We start from the raw sequence: 17719 nt of genomic DNA on the forward strand, positions 1-17719 counted from the left end.
GCTACAGCAGCAGAAGACTGCAAACAGACACTCAGTGGCCACTTTATTAGGTAGAGGGGGTAATTAATAATGTGGCTACTGAGTGTAAACTTACAGGGCTTGGCAGCATTCCGATACCAGACCAAAATAATTAGGCCATGTACAGTAGGTGATTAACTGATACAGGCATTCACAAATAATGTGGACGTTGTCTCGAGGAGATAATGATGAATACTATATATCGCAGGGCTTTGATGGTCAGACTGAATGAACTAAGAGGCCTAAGCTCAGTTATCGAAGGGAAGTCTTGTTTTATGCAGCACCTCTCACACCTTCAGGATTTGCCAAGTCACTTAACAGCCAACAAAATACTTCTGATGTGTTGTCAGTGTTGTAACGTGGAAATGCAGTAGCTATTGTTTACAGTGTAACACTTTGCAGTGCCAGCTGTAAGAGTGGGGTCCAGTTCCTGCTGCTGTCGGTGAGGAGTTTGTACATTCTTCCCGTGACCAGAGATCTGGTGTCCTCCCACATTCCAAATACATGCAAGTTAGTAAGTTGTGGGCATGCATTGGTGGCACCGGAAGCATGGCCACACTTGTGTACAGCTCCCAGCATATCCTCAGCACAATCGATGCATCTCACTTCATGGCTTGATGTTCCAATATAAGAAATAAAGTTAATCTTTCATCTTTCTTCCAAGTTATACACACCAAGCCGCAAAATAACAATGCAATACTGTCCAAGTAACCATGTAACATCAGAACAACGAGCTGTCGCTCTCCTCTCTTGTTGTTGCAGGGACAATCTCTCTCACCCCCATTGGAGAGAGAGAGAGAGAGAGAGCCTGTATGAGACACCAGAGTGCTGGGTTATGGCCTGTAGTTTTGATGGAGTCGGGATCAAGGTCTCTTTGGGGGCTTTTGCAGTTACTTGCATGGTGGGGGTGATGGTGAGAGGGTCAGTGCTTTTGTTGGGGGAGGGGGGTAGATGTTTTTGCTGCCGTTCTGTGGTTGGGGGAAGGGTGTGTCAAGGCTTCGATGTTCGATCATTCTATCCATAGGGTCTCTTGTTTCATGGATGCCTGTGAAGAGTATGAATTTTAGGTTGTATACTGTGTACATACTCTGATATTAAAGGAACTTATTATAAAAATCTGCTTTTTAGTAATGTTTGTTGGGTATAAACATTGGCCAGGCACTGACAAGAACAATTCTGCCTTTCTCCAAAGTGCGCCACAAGATATTTTATGTAGCTGAAAAGGTGAATGGGACCTTTTTTAATGTCTCACATGAATGTCAGCAATTCTAATAATGTGGGTACTGCAGTGCCACTCTGTAATCTGTGCTAAGCCTACAGAGTGGATCCTGAACCCTTACATGAGATGAGAGGGCTGTGTACTGAACTATAGCTGACTGTGATCAGGCTAGTGAACCCCCTTTTTAAAAAAGCACGCACAAGAAACTGCTGGCTTCTAACCCAGATGTGATGGGTGTCATGGTAGCATAGTGGTTAGTGTGACACTATTACAGTTCAGAGTTCAGTTCTGGTGTTAGAAGTCTCTGTATGTTCTCCCTGTGGAATGCATGGGTTTCCTCCCGGTGGTCCAGTTTCTAAGGTTAATCGGGTGTGTCAGGGGTTGCCGGGGTGGCCGGGGTGGCATGGCTTGAAGAGCTGTATCAATAAATTTTAACTTAGACAACATCAAACATAAATTCTCAGTAAAGTCATTGTTATCAGTCATTACAAATCTATTATTGACTATTATCAATAGCAGCAACAGATCGACTCTCCAATTTGTCTTTAACTTCTATGTATCAAATATTGCAAGGTACATTGACGGAGGCAACTGAATACAAGGATAATTATCTACCTTATTAAATGCAGGAACCTGACACTTAACGTTTACTACCCCAGTGAAATAGTTCAAATTAGTATCGTTTGGTACGACAACTGTCATGCATGTGACTGGAAGAAACTACAGAGAGTTGTGGGCTGCTGGAGGGTTTCGGCCCAAAATGTCGACTGTACTCTTTTTCTAGATGCTGCCTGGCCTGCTGAGTTTTGTGTGCGTTGCTCAAATTTCCAGCATCTGCAAATTTTCTCTTGTGAGAGAGCTGTGGACACAGCTCAGCTCATCACAGAAATCAGCCTCAACTCCAAGGACTTTATTTTATTTTATTTTTGATTTTATTTTATTTAGCAATACAACACGGAACAGGACCTCCCTGAAGAAATGAGCCACACCACCCAGCAACCCACCAATTAAACCCTATCCTAATCACGGGACAATTTACAATGACCAATTAACCTACTAATCGGCATGAATTTGGATTGCAGGAGGAAACTGAGGCACCCAGGAAAAATCCACCAGGTTCACAGGGGGAGTGTATAAACTCCTTGCAGATGGTGCTGGAACTAAACTCAGCAAACCCCTTGAGCTGTAATAGCATTGTGCTGACCACCATGTTACCATGGTGACGTGAAGTTAAACCATTCCCTCTGGGCGTGAAAGGGTTAATCGATGAAGGGCGTTTGAAGGCTCTGGGCCTGTACTCGCTGGAGTTTAGAAGAATGGGGGGGGGGTTATCTCTTTGAAACCAACAAGTATTGAAACACCAATATAGAGTGGATGTGGTGAGGATGTTTCCCATAGTGAGAGAGCCTGAGACCAGAGGGCTCAGCCTCAGTAAAGAGGGACATTCCTTTAGGACCGAGATGAGGAGGAATCTATTTAGCCAGAGGGTGGTGAATCTGTGGAATCCATTGCTACAGACGGCTATGGAGACCAAGTTATTGAGTATACTTAAAGCAGAGATTGATAGGTTCTTGATTAGTCAGGGTGTCAAAGGTTAAGAGGAGAAGAAAGGTGGATGGCGTTGAGAGGGATAATATATCAGCCATGATGGAATAATGGAGCAGTCTTGATAGACCAAATGACTTGATTCTGCTCCTACGTCTTATCGCTTCATGGCTTAGGGACTTTCTCTACACTTCTTACTGCCTTGGTAAAGCAGCCAACATAATCACAATCCGGTCCCAATGAAGTATCTCAGTTCGAAATATTGACTGCTTATTCCTCTCCGTAGACGCTGCCTGACCTGCTGAGTTCCTCCAACCTTTTCTGTGCGTTGCCCTGGATTTCCAGCACCTGCAAAATCCCTTGTTCTCACCATGATCAAAGACCCCACCCAACTCAGTCATACTCTGTTCTCCTCTCTCAGACCAAACAGAAGATACAAACGCCTGGAAGTATGCAGAACCAGGCCCAAGGACAGCGTCAATCCCGCTGCTGTAATATGACTGAGCAGCCCCCTAGTGTGATATTGGACTCTTGATCTCACAATCTGCCTCATTGTGACCTTGTACCTTATTGTCCAACTGCTCTGCACTTTCCCTGTAACTGTAATACTTTATTCTGCATTCTGTTATTGTTTTCCTTGTACAACCTCAAAACATTGTTATTATAAAATTATAAGGTTATTGGGATCTCCCTACCTTCTGTCCAAGACCTCTTTCAGAGTCGATGCCTCCAGAAGACACGGTACATCATTAAAGACCCCTCACACCCTCTCCATGAACTGTCTGTTCTTCTGCCATCAGGCAAACGTTACAGGAGCATCAAAACTAAAACCACAAGGCTACTAAACAGCTTCCTCCCACAGGCAGTCAGACTGCTAAATAGCTGCTCTACCTGACACTGCTTTGGACACTTTTAACTTGCACTGGACACTTATAACTGATTTTAACTGACATGTGGCTGTTATGTTTTACTATTTATTGTTATGTTTATTATTTAGTGTTGCATTTGTTATGTTATGATTGCACTGCTCCTGGGAAACGCTGTCTCATTCTGCCCTGCAGAGCTGATGTACGGTTAGAATGACAATGAAGCTTTTTGAATCTTGAATCTTGAATCTGTATGGATTGCATGCAAAGCAAGTTTTTCACTGTACCTCAGCACGTATGACAACAATAAAGCAATTTACTAATTTACCATAAGTAGCAGAGTTAAGTTGTACAGAGCTGAAGATTGGCAGTGGGCCATTCAAAATCAGAATCAGTTTAATATCACTGTCATATGTCATGATTTTTGTTATGCAGCAGCACTACATAATTTTTTTAACTGTAAGTATATATAAAAAATTAAATTATATTAGTAGTGAGGCAGCGTTCATGGGTTCATCGTCTGTTCAGAAATCTGATGGTGGAAGGAAAGAAGCTGTTTCTGAAATGTTGAGTGCGTGTCTTCAGGCTCACATACCTCCTCCTTGATGAGAAGAGGGAATGTCCTGGGTGATGGGGGTCCTTAATGACAGATGCCAACTTTTTGATGCATCACCCCTTGAAGGTGTCCTGGACGCTGGGGAGGCTGGCACCCATGGTGGAGATGGCTGAGTTTACAGCTTTCTGCAGCTTTATCCGATCCTGCGCCGTGACCCCTCTACACCAGATGGTGACGCGACCGGTTAGAATGATCTCCACAGTACGTCTGTAGAAATTTGTGAGCGTCTCTGGTGACATACCAAGCCGCCTCAAACCTTGCAGACTCTGGTAACCTATTCCCCATTAGATTGTGGTTAATTTGAACATGAACTGGAGGGGATAGGTTCAGTGTGTTTATAATAGAGTGCAGAATAAAGTGTTACAGTTGCAGAGAAAGTGCAGAGCAAATAGACAGTAAGGTGCAAGGCCAAGAGTCCATCTTATCATACTAAATCGTCTTTCAATATCAGGCTAGAAGCTGTCCTTGAGCCTGGTTGGTGTAGCAAGTGTGGTTCAGGAGGAGCAGACGCACGCGAGTGTGTCCATTTGGGAGCTGGTGTCGGATCCCATTCAGGAGCCCTAGTAGAACGTACTTTCAGGCTTTTGTGTCTTCAACCTGACTGAAGAGCAGAGAGTCTGGGGTGGGTGGAGTCTGTGATTACAAATACGAGAAATTACTGAGATGTCCTCCTTCTTCAAAGGAAGCGGCTCCCCCTCCTCCACCATCAATGCATCTCTTCCTTTTCTTGCTTGTCTGCCCTCACCCCATCTTCCCGCTGCCACACCAGGGTTAAGGTGTCCTCATCTACCACCCCGCTAGCCTCCGCATCCAGCACTTAATTCTCCCTAATATCCACCGTCTCCAACAGGATTCCACCACCAAGCGCATCTTTCCCTCCCCCTCACCTTCCACTTTCCGCAAGGATCGCCCCCAATGTGATTCTCTTGTCCACTCGTCCCTCCCTGCTGATTTCCCTCCTGGTACTTATCCTTGCAAGCGGAACAAGTGCTATAGCTCACCCCTACGCCTCCTCCCTCACTAAGATTCAGGGCCCCAAACAGCCCTCCCAGGTGAGGCGACACTTCACCTGTGAGTCTGTTGGGGTCATCTACTGTATCCGGTGCTCCCAGTGTGGCCTCCTGTATATCGGTGAGACCCGACGTAGATTGGGAGACTGCTTCACCAAGCACCAAGCGGGATCACCCAGTATTCACCCATTTTAATTCTTCTTCCCATTCCCATTCGGACATGTCAGTCCATGGCCTCCTCTACTGTCACAATGAGGCCACACTCAGGTTGGAGGAGCAACACATTATATTCCAATCTGATGGCATGAACATCGACCTCCTGAACTTTCAGTAGTTGCTACCACTCCCCCCCCCAACTATTCCCATTCCCATTTCCCTCTCTCACCTTATCTCCTTACCTGCCCATCACCTCCCTCTAGTGCTCCTCCCCCTTCCATTTCATCCATAGTCTTTTATCCTCTCCTATCAGATTCCCCCTTCTCCAGCCCTTTATCTCTTTCACCATCATCTTCCCAGCTCTTTACTTCACCTCTCCCCCCCATCCCGGTTTCACCTGTCACCTACCACCTTGTACTTCTTCCTCCCCTCCCCCCACTTCCCTATTCTGACTTCTCCTCTTTCTTTCTGGTCCTGATAACGGGTCTCAGCCCAAAATGTCGACTGCTTACTCTTTTCCATAGATGCCGCCTGGCCAGCTGAGAGGCTCCAGCATTTTGTGCGTGTCGCTTTGTGGTCTGGCTGCTTTACTGAGGTACTAAGAGGTGTAGATGGAGTCTGTGGAGGGAAGTTTGGTTTTCGTAATGTGCTGAGCTGTGTGCTCACCTGCAGTGCAATTGCCATACCAAACCGTGATGCATCCAGAAAGGGTGATTTCTATTATACATTGGTGGGGCTTGAAGGGGACTTGCTGAATTTCTTGGCTTTCTCCTACATCCTAGAGACACAGCAGTCACTAGGTAAAGTGACCTTTGCAAATTAGAACATAGAACATACAGGAGAACATAGCACAAACTCTTCAGTCCATGTGACACAATATGAGCTGGCAATGTGGGAATGCAAGTGCAGAGGAAAGACTGTCTCCAATGTAGAGACGGAAACCAGAGTTTATGCATGAGAATTCCAACACAACATGGGTGGTTCGGCTGAGTGACACCACAACATGTAATATTCTGAAAAGCTAGGACCCAGCGCCTGCTCAAATAATACAAGGGACAAGGAATTCCTGAGCCTATAAAAATAAACTTCACGAGCTTATACAGACAGCGTCAGGAGACCGCAGTGCAAAGGGCGAATTGCTCAAGAAATGATTAATGAATCTCATTAAACAACAATTGACCAGTTCAGGTGATCCTCAAACTTTTGCAGCCCAACACTCTCTGGCTCCCCGCACGAACCTGACGATTACACCACAATGCTGTGCCAACCTTTTAACTGACCCCAAGATCAATCTCACCCTTCCCTCCGACATACCTGCCATATTCCTATCATGCATTTGCCTTCCTAGGGGTTTCTTAAAAGCTCCTAATGTACCTGGCTCTGCCTCCACCCTTGGGAGGGAATTCCATGCATTCACCACTCTCCATTTAAAACATGTGCTTCTCACCTTCCCCCTGTGCTTTCCTACGCTTTCTTAAAATGATGCCTCTTTTTATTATTAGCCTTTTCTGCTCTGGAAAAAGTCTCTGGCTGACTACTCTACCTATGTCTTTTATTTTCTTGTACGTCATCATCATCATTATCTGTTGTGCTATATGACATGGGCGATCATCGTCCGTTGACCATGGTTGTTCTTGGCAAGTTTTTCTACAGAAGTGGTTTGCCGTTGCTTTCTTCTGGCCGGTGTCGTTACAAGACGGGTGGCCCCAGCCGTTATCAACACTGTTCAGAGATTGTCTGCTGAGTGTCAGTGGTCGCATGGCCAGGACTTGTCATATACACCAGCTGCTCATACGACCATCCACCACCTGCCCCCATGGCTTCACGTGACCCTAACCTGGGGGGGGTGGTGCTAACAGATGCTACACCTTGCCCAAGAGTGACCTGCAGGCTAGCAGAGGGACCCCCTTTGGTAGAGACATATTTCCACCTCACCACCTCTATCAAATCATCTCTCATCTTCCTTCACTCCGTAAAGAAAAGCCCTAGCTCACTCGACCCCTAACCTCATAAGACATGTTCTCTGATCCAGACAGCATCCTGGTAAATCTTTTCTCCCACCTTCTCTAAAGCTTCCACAACCTTCCTATAATGTGACCAGAAATGAACACAATATTCCACAGGTGTGGTCTAACCAGAGTTTTATAGAGCTGTACTCTTGAACTCAATTCCCCTGACTAGTGAAGGCCTACACATCTTCAGATAAAAATTGCCATGGTGTTTAGGTATATGGTGAAATTGAGGCTTAGGGGAGAATGGGTCACAGGCAAAATTATTGTTGGGGGGGGATGGAATAGGATTTCTTTGTGAGCCACCATGACCTCGATGGACCAAGTTACATCCTTTTCTGTCAGAAATATGCAGCAGTCAATAACAAAAAGCTGCAAAATGCAGAAACCCACCCATCCCTAAATTGAACGTGTTAAAACGTCTTTTTTATATAATTCCATGATGTGTGGGGTAACATTTAAGCTAAAATTAAAGTATAGAAAATGTAAAGGATATTACCAGTTATAGGGGAAAAGTTAAATAGGGGATTTTATTCCCTGGAATGTACTAGGGGAGATTTGATAGAAGTATACAAAATGATGAGGGTTATAGATAGGATATATACAAGCAGACTTTTTCCACGGAGGTTGGGTGAGACTACAACTAGAGGTCATGGGTTAAGGGTGAAATGAAATGTGAAATATTTAAGGGGAACCTGAGGGGGGGAACTTCTTCACTCAAATATAGGTGGGAGTGTGAAACGAGCTGTCAGTGACACTGGGTTCCATTTCAACATTTAAGAGACGTTTGGATAGGTGGTTGGATGGGAGGGGTATGGGGATCCATGGCCCACGTGCGGCTCGACGAGATTAGGCAAATTAACAGTTCGGCACGGACTAAATGGGCCGAAGGGCCTGTTCCTGTACCGTAATGTTCTATGACTCTATAAAAGAAACACATCTTTTTTATCAAACTTGCATAGAGTTTCCATCCTTTCACATAACATCTGGCGATTATCACCAGTCTTCCCGGCAGCAAGTGAAGTATTGATTGTTATTAAATATAAATTCTGTCCCGATAAAAATAGATTTTGAAAAATGATTAGCTGGTCGGTTTATTTGACACTGATCCCCTCTCCATGTTGGAGGAGCCGTGATGACGCTGAAATTTGAATTCTGCAAACGCTTTGCAGAATGAGGAGTATATAAGGGGTCGGTCATCCCGGGGCCCTGCGTCGTTATTGCCTGCCTCACCTGCGAGCCGTCTTAAGGAAAGCGCAGAGCTACCGAAGCAGGTGAGTTACCCCCTCTCGCCGAGAACCGAGTAGGAAAAGACCTGCTTTGCCTCCTTTGACCGAATTCTCCTGTAGCATTGGATTGTCGGGACCAGTTTAACCCCTGGACTCTTTTGGGGTTGGGGGAAACCAATGGAAGATGACGAACTCCTATCGGAACTTCGAAAAGTCTTGCGAGAAAGGGTCGATTCTTTGAGCTCCTCGCACCAAAGGGAAAAGTGCCCAGCGCTCCTCGGAGAGGAGAGATACCAGCCTCTCCCTTCGGCAAGAACCCCCTCAGTAAATGGAGATATGACGGTTGTTTGCCTCTCATGTCGAGACATTTGGACCGAAGACCTAGGGAGAGGAAAATGGTTTAATTTTTTTTTTAGTTAAGAAAGAATATGCTTTTTAGGGGATTACTGAAGAAATAACAGTCAGTGATTCATCATTTCTGTGCTTATTATTTTCTAGCATCACTATGTCCTCCGATATCTCCGCCGTACTTAGTCCCGGTGACATCGAAAAAGCCCTGGCTGAGTGTTCTGGTGAAGTATTACAGCCTTCTCTTTCACTCGTGCGGTAGCTCAGAGAGTCGCCGGAGTCTTGCGGTTCCTCACCGCCGTCCCTGCTCCTTGGGCTATTAATAGGCACCACTCTGTGAAGGAGGGAGGTGTTGGGGTATTGGCCTTCCGTACATTATATGGTCCTTCATATCCCATTCCTCCTCTCATCCCACCCCCCGCATTCAACCCCCTCCTCTCACCCACTCCCTCGTCGTTCCATTCACACTCATCTCATCCCATTCGCCCCGTCTAACACTCCATCATCTTCCTGCCCCCGCGCCCTCTCACTCCCATACCCCCATCTCACTCCCTCTCTCTCCTCTCACCCCCCTCTTCCCATCTCACTCCCCGTCATCTCTCTCACTCCACTCTTCCCATTCCCCCTCCACCTCTCATTCCAATCCCCCTCATCTGATCCCACGCCCCCTCCTATCCTCACTCCCCCTCCCACTAACGCTTCTCATCTCTCTCCTCAACCGCATTCTCCCTCCTCCCCCCCCCATACCCACACCGAACCGAACTAGCCCCAAACGACAGTCACACTTAAAGGTACAACAATGTTAAAGACATGATATTTCGTTGGGCGGAGATGAGTAGACGTGGAATCGGAGAGTTTCAGGAGCTTCTTGAGCGCTTCTGTCGGGAGGGAAAGAGCTGGAGGCAGAGAAGGACGTTGGGGGAGAGGGGTGGAAGGGGCAGGTATAAGGAGGGGAGGGTCGGAGCGTGGAGTGAGGGAATGTGGGAGGAAGGAAGGAGGTGTGTGTGTGGAGGGGAGGGAGGGTAGGGGTGTGGGGAGGGAGGCATGAGAGGTGGGAAGGGGAAGAAGGTGGGGGAGTGGAGAGGGAAGGAAGCTGATGTTACATCCTTGGAAGTGATTGGTTTTCTGCGACTAGGGTGAGGGATAAACACAAAATACTCTGCAGATGCTGGGGCCAAACCAACATTCTTTAGTCCTGATGAAGGGTTCCAGCCCGAAACGTTGACTGATCGTTTCCACGGATGCTGCCCGACCTGCCGAGTTCCTCCAGCGTGTTGTAGGGTGAGGGGTATCTGTGGTGTTTTGGCTATGCATGCCTCGCGTCAGTGATATAAAAAAACGTGATTCGTGATTCTACCCCCTTTCTATCTTTCTATGGTCTTATGGTCTCTCTCTCTCTCCCCCCCAACCCCCACCCACCCCTTTCTTAACAGCTTCTTTCAACCACAAGGCCTTCTTCGCAACCAGCGGCTTGACTAAAAAAAACGACGACGAACTCACTAAAGTCTTCAAAGTTCTGGACGAGGATAGTAGCGGATTTATTGAGGTGGAAGAACTTAAGTAAGGGACCAGTTTCTTCTTTCCAATATTGATAGGTGGCTGACTGTAGACGTTGTTTACAACGTTTACCTCCATTACTGTCTGTCTCTGGATTTGCAGCATCTGCAGAAACGTTTCTGTTTAATTTGTACACGCATTTCCCGTCCTCCGGGTCCAGCAAAGGTCCGATTAGATCGATAAAAGACGCGGCACAATGGACCGGGATAGATTTAATCAATTATTGATCTCAAAGAAATAATGTTCAGATCAGATTAAGGTCAGGTAGAGGGCAAATAGTCACAGCTATTAATTTTAAATGCGCGTTCCGGTGTGATTTCCCCCCCCCCCCCTCCTTTTCGTCGTGTGTTACCCACCAAATCTTCCAGTTTAGTTTATTTGAGCCCCGGAAACGAATGCATTTCTCTCTGGAATGGTTACCTGGAGGCATTGCTCCTGCTGTGCTGTAAGGAATGCGCCAGCTCTATTTATTTCACTTTAGAGATACAACGCGGAATAGGCCGTTCCGCCCAGCGAGCCAACGATTGAACGTTAGCCTAACCACAAGACAATTTACAACGGCCAGTCACCGACTAACCGGTACGTCGGAGAGAACGTACAGAAGCAGCTGGAATTGAAAACCGAACTATGAAAGCGTCGCGCTAACCGCTCTGCCCATCTTCTACCTGATGGGAGAAGGTAGAGAGAATGTCTGGGGCGGAAAGGGTCTTTGACTATGTTGGCTGCTTTACTGAGACGGCGACAAGTGCAGACAGAGTCCAGTATATGAACAAAGTGTCGATATTTGAGATACTAAATGTATTGACCTTCCTGATTATAAAACCATAAGACGCAGGAGCAAGTTCAGGCAAAATCTGCTCACCAATTTAATCCATACATTTATTATCTATTTAGAATCAGATATAGAAAATAAGAGATGGAGCAGGATGTTTGGTCATTGGATCCTGATCAGGGCCCACCCTCTGCCCCGCCACCACATTCACACTCCCTTTTGAAGAGACTTTATTGTTAATATCTATTAACATAGTACTTACTTACTGTCCATTATGCCATCTCTGTCTGTCTTTGGCCACACTGATGAAGAAGGACTCTTCATTGCTGTAACAGTTTTGTTTTACCAGTCAGGGTTGTTAGCCCTGAGCTGAACCCCTGAACCTGGTGGACTGTTGAACCACTCTTAGTCTGGCCTCTACCCTTTGATCTGTTTGGCATGGGTGACCCTACCAAGAGCCAAAGCATAAAGCCTTGACTCCAGCCAACATCGCTTTCTGGGTCATTGAGGCACGCAAACCTCCAGACCCAACGACAAGCTTGTGATCCTCCTGGAGGATTAACATAATAAGCTGCTTTGAAGTCTGCTGTGCCTTTCAATAAGATCCTACACCCCATTCTTCCAACCACATCCCATTTACCTTTACTAGTCTATTGGTTTCAATGGCTGAGTATCCCCAGCACTCTATGACTGACCATCTATGTCCCAATACTAATTGTTAGGAAACGTAGAGGAGGCTTCAGCCAAAAGCGGAGCAGTGGAGAAAATTCAGCGGTAAATAATAGACCGCAAAATAGCAAGTTATGAGGGATCACAAAGCGAGAGAGAACAGAAACTAAGCATAACAACAGGCAACAAGTAAACTTTAGGCAGGGAGAGGAAAGGCGAGGAGTGACTGGTTGAGGCTGGCTGGTTCGGTGAGTGAACAAGGACTGTGGATGAGAGCTGGGGTTAAATAGGTTGCAGGTGATGAATCTGGAGCGAACGGCGGGGAATCTTATGGATGGAGACTAGGAGATGCCTGCATGTGCAGGGTGGGAGGAGGCCAGATACTAATGGATACATTGAGCATTCAGGCGCAGGCAATTGCAACTCTAATGAGTACAGAAGTGTCATCATCTCAGCCCAAAATGTGCCACAACTTCTCATGTCTGACAGCCCCCCCAGTGCCCCCACCCTGAAAAACTGACTCCCAGTGTCAGGATTTTGTTTGCCTGCTTGTGATTGCTTCTCATTTCTACTAAACTGCAGGGAGTGTGGGACCAGGTATTGACGCTAGTGATTTGTTCCAGTTCCTTTTCTTGTTTTTTTTATATATATAGAAAGTTCCTGAAGAGGTTCTCTGCCAGCGCTCGGGATCTGAATGAGTCAGAGACAGAGGCTTTCCTTGCTGCTGGCGACAGTGATCATGATGGAAGGATTGGAGTTGAAGGTGTTTTAAATACTCTCTTATCATCGATATTCGTAGAACACAGAAAAATACAGGACAGAAACAGGCCCATTGGCCCATGATGTCTGTGCCAAGCATAATGCCAAATTAAGCTAAATCTCTTCTGCATGCATATGATCCACTTCCCTCCATCTGCTGCATCTTAAATACCTCTGAACTTAGACCATTACAGCACAGGATTAGATCCTTCAACCTCACATGATAGCACGTGCCCTCTAATCCAGGCAACATCCTGGTAAACCTCTTCTGCACCCTCTCCAGAGTCTTGACATCCTTTCTATAATGAAGCAACCAGAACTGTATACAATTCTCCAGATGCAGCCTAACTCGAGTTTTATACGGCTACAATGTAACTTCCTGACTCTTAAACTCAGCGCTTCAACTAATAAAGGCACACATGCCATACGTCTTCTTTACCATCCTATCAACCAATGCATCCATTTTCAGGGTGCTATGAGCCCCAAAATCCCTCTGTACTTCAATGCTGTTAAGGGTCTTGCCATTAACTAGGCACTGTCCCTTTACATTTGATCTCCCAAATCTGCTTCCATCATTACCCCTGGCAGTGTATCCTGGGAACCCACCACTCTCTGCGTAAAGAAAGGAAAAACTTCCCCCTCTTGCCTTAAATGCACTTCCTTTAGTATTTCACATTTCACTCCTGGCAAAAAAGTTCTGACTATCTACCCAATCTATGCCTCTCATAAGCTTCTATCAGGTTTGTCCTCAGCTTCTGATGTTCTAAAGAAAACAAACCAAGTTTGTCTAACCTCTCCTAATAGCTCATACTCTCTAATCCAGGCAGCATCCTGGTAAACCTCTTCTGCATCCTCTCCAAAGCAACCATGTGCTCCTTATAATATGGTGACCGGAATATTCACATGTATAATTTTAAAACTGTGATCATGGTGTCATTGGTGGAGGTCTAATTTCTGTCCAGTTCATAAATCTTTACTCCTTTCAGTTATGTCATCTCCTAACCCTGAAAGAGTTGGCAAAGTTTTATACCTTCTCGTATCTCAGATAAGTGTCTCAAGTTCTTGGTTGGAAACATCAACTCTTTATTCCTTTCCATAGATGGCTGCTGAGTTCTTCTAGCATTTTGTGTGTGTGTGTTACTCTAGATCTCCAACATCTGCAGAATTTCTTGTGTTGATGATCATCTAGTACTTGTCTTTCTGACTGTTGACAAGTACAGTTGATCAGCAAGAGAATTGGTGACTGTGTACTTACTCCACTAAAGGCCCAATGTCTAATTCTTTCCATTCACCCCACTGCCCACATGTCAGCCCAAGTTCCTCAGTGTCCCCATCCCAAGCCAAACATGTGAATGACCCAGTTTTACAGAAAATAACACCACATCACAGAATGGGTGTACCCTACCAGACCTAAACCAAGCAACCATGGCTGAGAGCTAGGATTTGACTATCAGATGGCAAGGATATGATGTGCCAAATGGTCTCCTTCTGTGCCATAAAGTTCTATAATCTTATCCAAAGGCAATTATAGAATTGTTCGAGCACAGCCCACTGATTTTGTGTTGGCTTCTTATGAAATAATCCCCTCTTTCCTACACCTATATATTTTTTTCATAACCTTATAAATGATTCCTTCTGTGTCTATCCAATTGCATTTGGAACACACTTGTCATTCACCACCTTGAATTCTGGACACAGAACCAGATCACTGAGCCTTGGCTAAATTCAAGTCAAACAGCTGGAAGGACAGGAGGCATCGAGTCATTGAATAATAGAGCACAGAATTAGGCCCTTCAACCCAATGTTCATGCTGGTTGAGATTCCCATCTAAACTAGTCCCATTTGGCCCATATACTTCTAAACTGAGGTTCCCAACCCAGGGTCAGCCGGCCCTTTGCTTAATGGTATTGGTCCATGGCATAAAGGTTGTGAACATCCGCTCTAAACCTTTCCTGTCCATGTACCTGAGTGTATCTTTTAAATATTGTTAACATAAACTGCTTCAAACACTTCCATAAGACATAGGAGCAGAATCAGGCCATTCAGCCCATTGGGTCTGCTGCACCATTCCACCATGGCTGATTTATTGTCCTTCTGGACTCCCTTCTCCTGCCTTATCCCTGTTACCTTTGACACCATTACTAATCAAAAACCTATCAACCACTGCTTTAAATATACCCAATGACTTGACCTCCACAGCTCTCTGTGGCAATGAATTCCACAGATTCACCATCCTTTGTCTAAAGAAATTCTTCCTCACCTCTGTTCTAAACGGACATCCTTATATCCTGAGGTTGTGCCCTCTGGTCCTAAACTCACCCACTATAGGAAACTTGTTCCAAGTACGGACCACCGTCTGGGGGAAAATGTTGCCCCTCAGTTTCCTATTAACCCTTTCCACTCTCACCTTAAACCTAAGCCTTCTAGTTTGAGATTTCCCAAGAAGGTCTGCGTTCACCATATCTATGCTGCATGATCTGATGCACTTAGAACTTTACAGCACAGTACAGGTCCTTCAGCCCACAATGTGGTGCCGACCTTTTAACCTTCTTTAAGATCAATCGAACCCAGGGGCCCCTTGGTTAATGGTGGGGTTCCATGGCATATAAAAGGTTGGGAACCCCTGATCTAACTCTTCCTTCCTAAATAGCTCACCATTTTTCTATCTATAAGAATATTCCTGGCTGAGTAATCCCCAGAGTAACAAGCTTTTCCTCATATTCTAATTTTATCTTATGATGGAATTTTAAACCTTTGCCCACCAGCAGATATCCCTTCATTTGCCTCCTACAAACCTATGATGATCTCGTTCCGGGTGGAGTTGATGTGGGTGACAACAGGCATGTTCAATGTGGTTTATTTATTGAGAGGGTTGCTCTATTTTAAACATGTTCATTCTGAGCCTCTCTTTTTACCTTGCAGAGTTCAAGACTATGGTGAGGGCATAAAGAAACTGAACGAGCTGCCACTCTCTCAATACTGAGCAGTCACAACACTTCGACTAACATCACGCATAGCAAGCACATTTTTATTTATACATTTTGATACAGTTAATGGCATTAATAAATGCTGAACTATCGTTTCCTTTGTTGAAACTTTTTAACAGGACATTTTCTGTGCATGTTACTTTAATATTTATTATTTGATGTCTTAATTGTGGAAATGGCCTCAAATCTCCAAATCCACAAAATAATAAAGATCACCACCATTGAAAATAATTTCCAGGGGTAACTTGTTGGACTTTATTTTCTCTTCTTGAAAAATTGGTATATTTGACTTACTATGCATTGAGGTACAGTAAAAAATTGGTTTTGAATGCCAACTCTACATATCATCATCATCTCTGCATTGAGAAGAGAAGACAATAACAGGTATGCAGAACATTAGTTTCAGAGGAAGTCCAGTGCAGGCATATAATTAGGTGCAAGACCATAATGAGGTAGATTGTAAGTCCAAGAGACCACTCCGCTCCATCCACCACAAGTGGGAATTCCCAGTGGCCAAGTGTTTTAATTCTTATTCCTATTTCTGTTCTGACATGTCAGTCCATGGCCTCCTCTTGTGCCAAGATGAGGAGCCACCCTCAGGGTGGAGGAACAACACCTTATATTCCATCTGAATAGCCTCCAACCTGATGGCATGAATATTGATTTCTCCTTCCGGTGTACAAAATTTCCACCCCCCCCCCCTCCCTTTTGTATGTTCCACACTCTGACCTTTCACTTCTCACCTGCTTATCTCCCTTTGTGTTCCCTCCTCCTTCCTTTTGCTGATGGTCCACTCTCCTCTCCTATCAGATTCCTTCTTTTCCAGCCCTTGACCTTTCCCACCCACCTTTTACCTTCCAGTTAGCCTCTTTCCCCTCTTCTCGCCCCCTTTTTCATTCTGGCCTCTTCCCCCTTCCTTCTCAGTCCTGAAAAAGGGTCTCGGCCTGAAATGTCAAACACCTATTCATTTCCCTAGATGCTGCCTGACCTGCTGAATTCCTCCAGCATTTTGTAAGTGGTGCTTTGGATTTCCAGCAGCTGCAGATTTTTTTGTGTCCATCTTATCATACTAGGGAACCATTCAATAGTCTTATAACAGTAGGTAGAAACTGTCCTTGAACCTGGTGGTACATGCTTTCAGCTTTTGTAACTTCTGCCTGATGGAAGAAGGGGAAGAAGGAATGTCTGGGGTCTTTATGTTGGTTGCTTTACTGATGCAGTGAGATGTGGACACTTGGTTGTTTTAAAAGACATGCAAATACACCAAAGAGAGATGGTCAAGGACCTTAAAAACTGTGGGGAAATATTAATGGGTGGTGTAAATGGAGGATGGTTAAGAGCAAAGAAACTAATCCTCAATCATTACTTATATGGACCTTGGAAGTGATTAGAAATAGTCATTCTGCAAAACAATATCACAATTTAGGATTGCTTCCTTTCAATTTTTTGGTAGAAAATCCTTGCCAGTGAAAATGGAGGCTTTTCAAGTGGATTTCTGTTTCATCAGCTTACCCTTCATATCTTCAGGCACACCTCAAGAACTCATATCCTCAAGCACACCTTCAGCAGGAAGTCTGCCCCTCACTTTCCACTCCTCCCTCCCCATTGTCCTCCCTCCTGGCACTTACCTCTGCAAGTGTGACAAGTGCTCCACCTCCCCCATCTCCACCATTCCGCGCACCAAACAGTCATTTCAGATGAGGTATCACTTCACCTGCAAGTCTGTTGGGGTCATCTACTGTAGCAGTTGTTCCCAATGTGGCCTCCTCTACAACGATGAGACCTGCTGTAGATTGGGGGAGGGGAGGCATTTCATTGAGCACCTTCACTCCATCCGCCACAATTTCCCGGTGGCCACCCATTTCAATTCAACATCCCATTCCAGTCTGATGTGTCAGTTGAAGGTCTTCTCTCCTGCCTTAATGAGGCCACACTGGTTAGAGGAGAAACACCTCATCT

The 17719-nt window shown here is 45.3% G+C and overlaps 1 protein-coding gene across 1 annotated transcript in view; it reads left to right on the top strand.

Moving 5' to 3' along the window:
- Positions 1 to 15721, top strand: part of LOC140202454 (parvalbumin, thymic-like) — a 66597-nt gene extending 50876 nt beyond the window's left edge. Inside the window, exons 2-4 of the mRNA XM_072267319.1 lie at positions 10450 to 10576; positions 12668 to 12777; positions 15696 to 15721. Coding sequence (XP_072123420.1) covers positions 10450 to 10576; positions 12668 to 12777; positions 15696 to 15721 — 263 coding nt within the window. The remainder of the gene's footprint in view (positions 1 to 10449; positions 10577 to 12667; positions 12778 to 15695) is intronic.
- Positions 15722 to 17719: the final 1998 nt, after the last annotated feature.

This window comes from Mobula birostris, chromosome 9 (assembly GCF_030028105.1).
Source record: "Mobula birostris isolate sMobBir1 chromosome 9, sMobBir1.hap1, whole genome shotgun sequence".
Lineage (NCBI taxonomy): Eukaryota > Metazoa > Chordata > Chondrichthyes > Myliobatiformes > Myliobatidae > Mobula > Mobula birostris.